Below are 12,466 nucleotides of genomic sequence, written 5' to 3'. Positions count from 1 at the left end.
TTTTCTCTCTTTCTTGGTCATTCCCACTAACTTTACAGTGTGTAATTTCTTCAATCATTTTTTAAAAATTATTTATTTACTTTAGAGAGAGACTGAGAGTGTCAGGGAGAGGCAAAGGGAGAGGGAGAGAGAAAATCCTCAAGCAGACTCCCCACTGAGCATGGAGTCTGACATGGGGCTCCATTCCAGGACCCTGAGATCATGACCTGAACTGAAATCCAGAGTTGGCCACTTAACTAACTGAGCCACCCAAGTTCCCCAATTTCTTTAATCTTTATTTTCTTTCAAGATTTTATTTATTTATTTATTTATTTATTTATTTATTTATTTATTTATTTATGAGAGAGAGAGAGAGAGAGAGAGAGAGAGAGAATGAATGAACAGGGAGGGAGTGGCAGGCCGAAGGAGAGGAAAGCAGACTCCTTGCTGAGCAGAGAGCTCGATGCGGGGCTCAGTCCCAGGACCCTGAGATCATGACCTAAGCTGGAGGCAGACATTTAACTGACTGAGCCACCTGGGTGCCCCTTCTTCAATCTTTAAGAAAATGAAAAACAAACACCTCTATTGACCCCATGTTCCCTACTAGCTACAATATATTTTCTCTCCTCCCTTTACAGCAAAATACCCCATAAAACTGTTATATACTCATGATTCCCCAATTTCACTCTTCCTTTCCTCTCTTGACTCTCTAATCATGTCAAGGCTTTATTACTTCTCTCCCACATCTCTGACTGCACCTCCCGCCCTCAGAGTACTTCCCACAAACTGCTCTTGATGACCACAGTGCTAAACCCAAAGGCTGATTCTCTGTCCTTATCTTAGTTAACTTGTCAGTAGCATTTCACATAGATGACTACTTCCTCTTTGAAATTTTTCCTCCCTTCAGCTTCGAAGTCAATAGATTTTCTGATGTCTCTTTCTACTTCAAGGGCTGCTGCTCATTATTTTCTGCTCGTACTCTCATCAACTTAACTTCTAAACTTTGCAATATCTAGTAGGTATTTAAATTTTAACATATCCAAATCCAAACTACTGATCTTCCCCAGCAAACTGCTTCTTCACACAATCTTCCTTATCTCACTACATAGCAAGCAATTCATTCCTTGTACCAAAATCCTTGGAGACATCAATAACTACTCCTTTTACATTCTGCTGCCTAATAATCAGTAAATCTTTTAGCTTTTCTGTAAAATACTGGAATATTTAATATCTGACCACTTTCCACAGTCTCTCCTACTGTTATCCTAGTCTAACCTGCTTTCATTTTGTCATCTATACTCTGGATGATTGAGATGGTCTCCAATCAGTTCTCATCCCTCCTGCTTTTGCCTTGTACCGTGTGTTGGCAAAGCAGCAGCCAGAGAATTAAATCAGAACTCATCATACTCTCTTCAGAATTCTTTAATGGCTTTTATTCTCCAAAATCCTCACCATTGCCTATGTGCTTTACAGATAGTGGCCTTTGTTACCTTTCTGACACTGTTACTTTTCTCTTTATTTTTAAAAATTTTATTTATTTATTCATGAGAGACACAGAGACAGACAGAGGGAGAAGCAGGCTCTCCGCAGGGAGCCTGATACTTGACTTGATCCCAGGACCCTGGGATCATGGCCTGAGCCAAAGGCAGATGCTCAACCACTGAGCCACCCGTGTGCCCCTACTATTCTCTTTCTATCTCTTTTACTCTGCTTCAGTAACACTGGCCAACTTGTTCTTTTATGGACATGCCAGGCATACCAGCCTCCAGGTCTTTGCATTTGCTGTGCTCGTTTTCTCTTATTGGAATACTTTCCCTCCAGATATCTGCATGGTTTTCATAGCTTTCAAATTGTTACCCAAAGGCTGCCTTTACAGTGAGGACTTCCCTACTCATTTCAAAATTTCTGCCCAAAACTCTCCCCACATATCACTCAACTCAATGTAGTGTTTCCTATTTCTTCTTGGTCTTAAACACTAATGTTCACTTGACACATTGTATGTCCTAATTATTTACTTGTTTATAGTCTGTCTTTTTTTCCTGGTAGAGTTTAAATTGGTCTGTTTTGAATTCCTAGTTTTTAGAACAATACTGATACCTAATGGGTACTTGATAAATATTTGTTGAATAAGTCAATGAGTTGACTTGCCAAACTAAAATTAAAGAGACTATTGATTTCCTGGACCAAGTGAAAGTTAATTAATTTATTTAAAACAAATCCAAGATTTAGCCTTCAACTGGTACCATCTATTTTTCTTTTATATTATATTTTTGGAGGCAAAATAAGTCAGACATAATCTTTAATTTCTCACATCCATATATATCACAAGGAAGGTGTTGCTACATAAGGAAAATGAAGAAATCATACTGCCTGGCTCAGAGCTATGATATTTGGTGAATATCCTTTTTTAAAAATATATGTGGTTCTGCATTTTTCTCATATATAATCTGACCTTGGAGAGGGCTTTATACAAAGTAGAAACCATGCCACAATACCAGTAGAAAAGTATATATCCCATCTACATTGGATTACATGAAATACCTTTTTGTATCTTAAATCATCAAAAATGACTGAAATTCAAAGCCAATTAATAGACAAGAATTTCCAAGACTCGTATTTTCTCATTGAAATTTCAATTCATTTGCTTTTGTATACTTTTCATTCTGAAAGCATAATGTCATTGTGTTTATTTCATGAGGTCTAGCCTCTAAAGCTATGGTGTCAATACTGACTGCTCTAATTAACATTTGTGATTAATTTTGCACTCACTGAAATTGCATTTCCTTTTGACCAGCAGGCATGTAAGTGACAGCTCAAGACTATTCTGTTCTACACAAGCTAATTGGCTTTAACGAAACCAGAGAAAAACAAAAGAACTCAAGTTTGGAAGGTTTCTGAGAAATTAGAAGACAAATGATTATAAAAACATAAGGTCACAAGGGGCTTTAAAGACCATTTAGCCACCATGAGCAGGGGCGTGACCCTTGTGAGGATCCCGGAGACTTCCCACATCTGAATCAAATACATCAAAGATAACAATGCTTGCAAACTGTAACTGGAGTCTTAAGTCAAGATAAAGGCCAAGGTTAAAGACAATGACTTAGCTATCAATCATAAGAAAAGATTATATAGGAAGAACCTTAGCTGTTTGGGGTAAGAGAAGAAGCTCATAAGGGGTCAGTGGAGATTTAGGAGAATGGCAGTGTCAGGGAAACCAATACCAAAGCCTGAGCCAAAGGACAAAGTAGATATTGTGGATCTACTATAGATTTAATACTTTCACATTTATTTCATCAAGTCCTAAAAACACTCTGTAAGGAATTATTTTTTTCCATTTGCAGATAAAGGAACTAAAGCCAAGAGAAAGCAAAGAGATTGTTCAAGAATGCAAACTTGGTATTTGATGAAGTCAAGATTCAAATCCAGAGCTGGCTGGATCTCAAAGTCCTATGTGAAGAGAAAAACGGAAAATTTGGCAAATGAGAGGGGATATGGCAGTTGAAGGAATGCTAAGAGCTGCAGAATTAGAGTATTAAAACTGGGTTTGCAGACTTGCAGAAGGGTAAAATTCTGTAATTGCCACTCTGGTGCATCTAATGGGATTTTAGAAAGAGGTTGCTAGGTAGTTCCAAAAGCATAACTGAAACATGAAAGTGTAATGCATGCAGTCAAGTTCAGTTATGTGTCTTGTTCCAGGTTCTTTGGTTCTAACAGAACATCAATATTGAACAAAAGCCAAAATTTTAAAATTCATTGTAGGCTGGCCTATAGAAAATATATGCTGAGGTTAGCAGTTGGGATATTTGTCCAGGAATTCTCTAAAACTGAACTTTAAAAAACCCTGAATATAAAGAGAATATAACCAATTATTTTATTTGCATCATGGGACCTAGTTAAGGATATTATCAGGTAAGTGAGATCAATTTGACACTTACCTTCTGCCTCATCAATGAGTAAATACATGCTGAGCACCCCCTGTGCACCTAACAGTGGGAGGGAAAGGGAACCCATTTCCCATTATCAGCTTCTAGGCTTATAAGAAAGTAAAACTTTCCCCATTCTCACTGGTGTGAGGTGGTATCTCATTGTGGTTTTGATTTGTATTTCCCTGATGGCAAGTGATGCGGAGCATTTTCTCATGTGCTTGTTGGCCATGTCTATGTCTTCCTCTGTGAGATTTCTGTTCATGTCTTTTGCCCGTTTCATGATTGGATTGTTTGTTTCTTTGGTGTTTAGTTTAATAAGTTCTTTATCGATCTTGGAAACTAGTCCTTTATCTGATACGTCATTTGCAAATATCTTCTCCCATTCTGTAGGTTGTCTTTTAGTTTTGTTGACTGTATCCTTTCCTGTGCAAAAGCTTCTTAAACCACAATGAGATACCACCTCACACCAGTGAGAATGGGGAAAATTAACAAGGCAGGAAACCACAAATGTTGGAGAGGATGCAGAGAAAAGGGAACCCTCTTACACTGTTGGTGGGAATGTGAACTGGTGCAGCCGCTCTGGAAAACTGTGTGGAGGTTCCTCAAAGAGTTAAAAATAGACCTGCCCTACGACCCAGCAATTGCACTGCTGGGGATTTACCCCAAAGATGCAGATGCAATGAAACGCCGGGACACCTGTACCCCGATGTTTATAGCAGCAATGTCCACAATAGCCAAACTGTGGAAGGAGCCTCGGTGTCCATCGAAAGATGAATGGATAAAGAAGATGTGGTTTAGGTATACAATGGAATATTCCTCAGCCATTAGAAATGACAAATATCCACCATTGCTTCAACGTGGATAGAACTGGAGGGTATTATGCTGAGTGAAATAAGTTAATTGGAGAAGGACAAACATTATATGTTCTCATTCATTTGGGCAATATAAATAATAGTGAAAGGGAATAGAAGGGAAGGGAGAGAAATGGGTAGGAAATATCAGAAAGGGAGACAGAACATAAAGACTCCTAACTCTGGGAAATGAACTAGGGGTGGTGGAAGGGGAGGAGGGCACGGGGTGGGGGTGAATGGGTGACTGGCACTGAGGGGGGCACTTGACGGGATGAGCACTGGGTGTTATTTTGTATGTTGGCAAATTGAACACCATTAAAATAAATTTATTATTTAAAAAAAAGAAAGGAAAACTGCACTGGCAAAGCAGGGTATGCTGCTATTTGGACTGAATTAGTATGTACTAATATATGCTAAATTAAATGAACAATCTACTAGAGAGCAAATACCATGTAAAGCACCGAGAGAGCAATGCTAATACAGAGAGATATAAGGAGTCAAGAAGAGTGATGTTCTCTGGCCTAAACATAAAGTCTAACTTCTGAGTAATAGGTTCTTTATCCCAGTCAGTCAATCATTGCTTTATGAAGGGATGCTCAAGATGCTTCAGCATCTACTTCTCTGCACTTTCATTCTAAACCCTGGACCATTTGAAAAGAAAGTCCAGGGTTATTGTCAAACAGACCATAGAGGAATCTGTCTCGCTCGCTCACTCTCTCCATCTCCCTCTCTTTCTCTCTCCCACACACACACTCACACATAAGGCCACTGTCTACAGAGTCAGAGAGCAGCGTTGGGATGGGTTAATGAGAGTAAGATGCCCCAGGAATCTCATCACAGCTGTGAGCAATAGAAATATTTCCAGGGAAAAGTCCTTCTGAAAAGCCAGCTAGAGAAAGTACTTGGAAAGCTGATTTTCTATTTCCTTAATTTTAATGAAAATGATTTATGTTTAAGATCTTATTCACATATACATAAAACTACATAAGTGAACACTGTGGCGTAAGAAAAAAGATCATAATCTGAACGTTATTCCTAAGAGAAATAAACATCTATTCTCCAACTCCACTGCCAGCTAATAGAGAAGGACATATCTATAACTCCCTATCCATTTACACACTGATGTCATCATTTTGTTAAGTGAGTTAAACTAGAGATGGATGGAATGACAATATTCTACATAATACAAGGAAATATCATATATTATTTTGCTTAAAATGCACTCTAATTTTTGCTGTATATGTTGAATCACAAAGTATGTCTTAATCTGTGGCCAAGTTCCAGTTGATTTTTAATTTTTCAGGTATTTTTTTATTTAAAAGATTAAGTTTTCAGAAAGCTGAATTGTCAATATTGCTATTTTTTATTTGAAATAGTCTGGGATTTCTTTAAAACTCTGTTGAGTGGTTCACATTCAGTTGTGGACTTAAATACCAAGCCTTATCCTCTTTGTCCATCCACCTTTCAGAGTAATGTCTCAGAGACATCGTCAGAAACCAAATATAGAGTAATTTATTTGAAAGACCTTATGGATTTTAGAAATATATGGTATTATCATCTATAATAGTACTGAAAATATGAAAATAAATGTAAGTATTAATTAGATAATGTTCTCAAAACACGAAAGCTATTCATTCACAATAAAAAGATTCTGCTCGTATATTCTGTATAAATTATTAGCTTCTCAAAGGAAAAATGTCATGAAGAAATGTAAGAGGTGTGATTTGAAGCTTCTTCTCTTCTTTTTCTTTTTCCTTATTATTCATATGGTTTCACTAAGATATGGATGGCATTTATTTGCTTATGAATGCTTGCCAATGTTTTTTTCTCTGTATTATTAAAAATCACAATTGCTTTTTCCTTCTACCCACTTTATCCAGAGCTGACCAAACACACTGTGTTGTAATTCTCTGTGAAATTATAAAATTAACAGTGTCTCAATGATGGGATATTAGAAAGAATTGAACACATCAGTCAATCATTTGAGGGCAAAATGAATTTGCATTTAAAATATATATTTCTTCTGTATGGTTCATTGGATTGGAAACCTCAAACCTGAAAAATATCTACTCCTTTCAACAATTCTGAAACAATAATTATTTTTTTTCATTAATATATGGAATTTTTTTTTATTGGTGTTCAATTTACCAACATACAGAATAACCCCCAGTGCCCGTCACCCATTCACTCCCACCCTCCGCCCTCCTCCCCTTCTACCACCCCTAGTTCGTTTCCCAGAGTTAGCAGTCTTTACATTCTGTCTCCTTTTCTGATATTTCCCACACATTTCTTCTCCCTTCCCTTATATTCCCTTTCACTATTATTTATATTCCCCAAATGAATGAGAACATATAATGTTTGTCCTTCTCCGACTGACTTACTTCACTCAGCATAATACCCTCCAGTTCCATCCATGTTGAAGCAAATGATGGGTATTTGTCATTTCTAATAGCTGAGTAATATTCCATTGTATACATAAACCACACCTTCTTTATCCACTCATATTTCGATGGACACCGAGGCTCCTTCCACACTGTTGGGGATTTACCCCAAAGATACAGATGCAATGAAACGCAGGGACACCTGCACCCCGATGTTTATAGCAGCAATGGCCACAATAGCCAAACTGTGGAAGGAGGCTCGGTGTCCATTGAAACAATAATTAATGGAAAGTCTTTTTAATGGAAAATTTGAACACATAGTGATGACAATCTTAGATTGATCAGAATGTGATTAGAACACAGAATCTCTTCATTATGAATGAATAGCTTTCATTTTTTTGAGAATGTTATCTAATTAACACTGACATTTCTTTCATGTTTTCAGTACTATCATAGGTAATAATACTGTAATACCATCAACTTGTATCATTGCTATTACTGCAGGAGCAGAGCTGAAAATACCCAGAGGATGTAAGAGAAACAGAAAATTATTTCCTATATCCATCAAATGCTACCTTTGAATTTATGTTCATCTCTACTGTCATTATTATCTAGTGTCATGTTATCTATGGGGGACTGCACCTGTTAAAAGCTGGGTCTTCACTGGAGAAGGACAAGTGGAAGTATCACTCATTGAAAATCAGGGTTTATCTTAGAAAGCAACCATGGATGCTAAAGACTTTCACAGAAAATTTTAACTTCAGTCCACCAGTGGTTAAAAATTTGAGAATAGGGCTGTAGAAAATTGAGATAGGCAACCAAGATGTACTGCACAAGAGTATTGTAGGCAAATATGCTCAAGGCTAAATTGATTCATTGACTTAATGGAGATGCATACCATGTAGCACTGGTGAGTGGATGCATAGAGTGGATACTTACTTAAATGAATGTACTCATTAGATATCTGAGAATTACTATCTGAAATCTTTTTAGGGATAAAAATAATTCTTATTCCTGATATGAAGGATATAGAATAAAAATAGGAATCTCTTCAATTTTATTACAAAACCGCATTTCTTTCTTTCTTTCTCTTTCTTTCTTTCTTTCTTTCTTTCTTTATTTCATTTCATTTTTGTATTTATTTTAAATACAAGCCAAAGATATCCTATTGTAATTCATTGTGAATGAAATCCACGCTATACTATTCTTAGAACTATTTTTCTGTTTCTTAAAAGTGGGGAAAAAGTTAGATTGGTTGTCATTTCACTCTCTGGAAGTCACAAATATCAATGGTTTATAAAGTCCAATATTACATTGACTTAATTTAATAATCAGAATGAATGCTAAAAAAACCAGAAGTGACCCACGGCATTTCAATGTTCTATATTAACTGTTCATCAGCAATAAAATTATTTATCTTCTGAGAATCTAAAGACAAATTTTGACATATTCACTAAGACAATTATTGTCTTATATTTTCCAAAGAGCCATCAGAAGCATAATTCACTTTCTTAAGCAAAATGTGCATATGTTTCTCCTATTACAAGAGGAAATAATTTCTCTTCTAAGGTTGATTACGAAAAGACAAAGTGTATTCTATATACTAAGGTAGTATCCCCTTCTTCAAAATCTACCTTGATTGTATTCTTACTAATTCTAAACTAATGTCCTTCTGAAATCTAGGACTTCAACCTGTATAATAAGAATCTGAGATTTAACAGAGAGAGAAAAGGAATCACATATGAGAAACAAATTTAACATGAATTAACTTTTTATGGAATAGACTTTTTGAATGATTATCAAAATGTATTCCTTTAACCTAATAATTATTATCTGATTTCATGAGCGTAATAGTATCTTACTTAAGCTCTTGAATGAAAGAACAAAGGTAATAGATTTTCATATCCTTTTCACCATTTCCTCTCCAATATGGAACAGGCTATATAGAAGCCAGAAAGACAAGTTTTAAAAGAGACTATTTAGGGGAGGAAGTGTGGAGTCAGAGCTGGTTTATAGTGATACTAAAACAAGTTGACCTATCTTGCAAAATGCTTTTAACACAGTGAATGACTCAGGACCAAAAGACACTACAAACTTGCTGAGCAATAGCATCATTTCCAAAAGAGCACACGCACACATATACACAAGCTTTATAAAAAGAGTTCTCGAGATAAAATGGGGAAAAAAAAAAAAAACCTTACTGAAAAGTCTTCAAAGATTTTCTTGAGTTCTTTGTGACCATGCCTTTCAGCAATATGTGCTGGATCTGAACCCTCGAAATTTTTCATCTCAGATGCCCATGCTGCTCCTGAACATTGAAGCAAATGAATAGCCAAGTTCTTTAAACCAAATTTTGCTGCACAGTGGAGAAGAGTTGGAAGTTCTTTGAAATGAGTATCTGTAAGCATAAGAGGTAATAGGATTAATATGCTTTTATCATGTCTGGAATTCCATAAGAAAAAGTTGAACACAATCTAGTACTAAAAGTAATTCTTACAAAGTAGAACAGGCTTTCAGTGTCATTTTGCATAGAAGAAACTATCAGTGGCTTTTTAAAAAGATATTTATTTGAGAGAGAGAGAGAGAGAGAGAGCAGGAGTTGGGTGAGGGCCAGAAGGGCAAGCAGACTCCCCACTGAACAGGGAGCCCGATGATGTAGGGCTCCATCCAAGGACCCTGGGATCATGACCTGAGCCAAAGGTAGACGCTTAACTGACTGAGCCACCCAGGAGCCCCCTACCATCAGTCATTTTAACAATGATGCATCTCTTTCCTATTTCTCATCATACAATAAATATAAACTAATATTCTCATTAACAAATTAATGCCTCAGTCTTACCTGTGGGGTAAGTTTAGGAGTCAATGGGTGACGGGCACTGGGGGTTATTCTGTATGTTAGTAAATTGAACACCAATAAAAAATAAATTAAAAAAAAAAGGAAAGGCACATCAACCTCTTAAATATAAAACAAAATAGAACAAAAATATCATATTGCAGTAACTCTTGAATATATTTCAACATTAGCAAAACACTAAAAAACAATATAAAATAGGTCCATCTATAAAACCTTTCTGTGTTTTCTATTGCCATGCCTGGTTTGCTTCCTTCTGAAGGTGAAATGGACACATAATTGCTGGAGGGGTTATATTAGATCTTTATGTGAAATTTTTGTTTCAAAAGGAACTGCAACAGAAAATACAGGTGAGTACTTTTATAAATATTTTTAAATATTTTTAGTATGGAAATTTCCATCAGGATTTTACAGCTTTTGTATCAATGTTTTGGAGTTTGAATTTCATAATTAGTTGTTAGCTATCAATTAGAAGTATTAATTATGTATAATTATAAAATGGTGAATGCAAGCAGCTATTGCAATGACAAAACACACACAGAATAGTGATGGTTTGTTATTATTCTATATTTTCACACCTAGCTGGAAAAAATGTGTTATAGAAATGACACACCAGCTTGCTTGAATAGCTGTGGCATTATCAGAAGCAAGTAATGCAAAGACTTACAGCAACAGAAACGAAGGTGTCAAAGCAAAAGTCAATTTTCTACCATAATGTTTTAGAAAACTGAAACTGGCTTTATTTACCTCTTTGCTATTTTGTAGATTAAAGGGGAAAAAAGGGAAATAAGGGGAGTTAGATTTTGAGTTTATATTCACTTGGGTGTTTCAGGGCAGAATAAATTATTTAGCTTATTGGTTTTTATGGTTTAATAGGAAACAAAACATAAACCTCTAGGATACATTAAGAACTTACTGTAAGGAAATATTTTACCCTTCAAAATGTGTTAATACTAAATGGCCATAGGTAAATTCCATGGTTATATTTCAACAATAAATACACCGGTCCCTTCTTATATGGTATGCAGTGTGTCAAAATTTACCAAATATTTTATGAAGATGAGCTTGTGAAACCTGAAACTGTCTAAAGTAGTACCATTTTTGAAATAAAAATCTAGTTTCTTAAAAAGGTATTAAGATATAATTTTTATTTATTTTCATTAAAAGGTACCATAAACAAAATTTTCGATCATTAAACCAGGACAAAGTTAATGAAAAAATATTTACATGATAATGTCAGATTTTTACATGCCTTTGGTCATCTCTCTCATTGACACATCATACAATAAGCAAAAAAACCATCACCTGGCAATCAATGCATTATGCATTATTCCCCCACATTGCTATTCTGGTGAACTTTTAAATCACCGTCAATGCAGCTTAAAATGTTTTTATCTTTAAATAAATGTTTAATCATTATGAGAATGCAGTCACTTTTTAACCTCACTGACTTCCTGTCAGTAAATCCCTCAAGCTTAAGGTACTATAATATTAGAATCAACAACCACCTTCATTAAGAATCTCTCTTGTATATCAAAGAGAGTAATCAGGACCGTGACAAGTGTTCATGACTTTTCAGGGTACATTTTTTAATAGTTGTGCTACTTTAAACTGTGTTTTCTGATACAAAAATGGAAGTTCTGCTGATTTAAGTTTATAGTGATGATACTAAAGGGTGCTACAGGTTTAAAGGTTGGCTTCTTTATTTTCCATTTATTTACTTCATTTTTAGTGGTAGCTTAAAATCCACTAATATACTAATATATTTTGTGAAGTTATAGTCATGAAAGAGCCTTAAAGGGTATCTTTCCAGTTTCCTACCCAGTATTAGAATTGTATTCCTAGAATTTATACGAGATGCTCTGGGTACTGCTTGCCTACCTCTAGAGACAGTGTCCTTTACTTCTTAAGGCAGACTGTGTCTTGATTAGACAACACTGATTTTAGACAATTATTACTTCTGTTGAGGTGAAAGGTAATTCTTCTCAATTCTCATGTATTCATATCCTTCGAGCAATATAGAATATAATAGTCACAAGAGCACAGGCTTAGAGTCAGTATTCAGTATGTGAACTTCAACAAGCTACTAATTACTTAATTCTCTTCCAAATTTATAGGGCTATCAAGATAATTAAGTGACTGGACATAGAAAAAGTGCCCAGAGAAGTGTCTGAAACATAAGAGACGCTCAAAAAATATTAGTTTTCTTCCCTTTCTCTCTTCTCTGTCAAATAAAGCATCCTTGTCCTAATTCATCTTTGTTCCAACCTTAAGTTCCCTGATTCTTTTCATTATTCCAAAGTACTGACCATCCTGATAATCTGCCCCTAGAATAGCTGCTCTTTTATAAAATGGTGAATTGGTTTTAAACTGGCCTAAATGATCATTTACAGCAATGCTTTTATTATCTTGAGTGAGGTTATTTTGTCTGCTTATTTTCATTAAGTAGGGAATGCTCAGCCTGCTAATATACATGGT

General features: G+C 35.6%; 1 protein-coding gene across 3 annotated transcripts in view; it reads right to left on the bottom strand.

The window, feature by feature from the left end:
- The window catches only part of BANK1 (B cell scaffold protein with ankyrin repeats 1), a 281,320-nt gene that overhangs the window by 142,605 nt on the left and 126,249 nt on the right, over positions 1 to 12,466 (bottom strand). For all 3 annotated transcript variants that reach the window (XM_077882140.1, XM_077882138.1, XM_077882139.1), the window contains exon 7: positions 9,339 to 9,535. In XM_077882140.1, the coding sequence (XP_077738266.1) occupies positions 9,339 to 9,535 (197 nt within the window). The remainder of the gene's footprint in view (positions 1 to 9,338; positions 9,536 to 12,466) is intronic.

The sequence above is a fragment of the Canis aureus genome, chromosome 33, assembly GCF_053574225.1.
Source record: "Canis aureus isolate CA01 chromosome 33, VMU_Caureus_v.1.0, whole genome shotgun sequence".
Lineage (NCBI taxonomy): Eukaryota > Metazoa > Chordata > Mammalia > Carnivora > Canidae > Canis > Canis aureus.
This window is presented reverse-complemented; position numbering and strand designations above follow the sequence as displayed.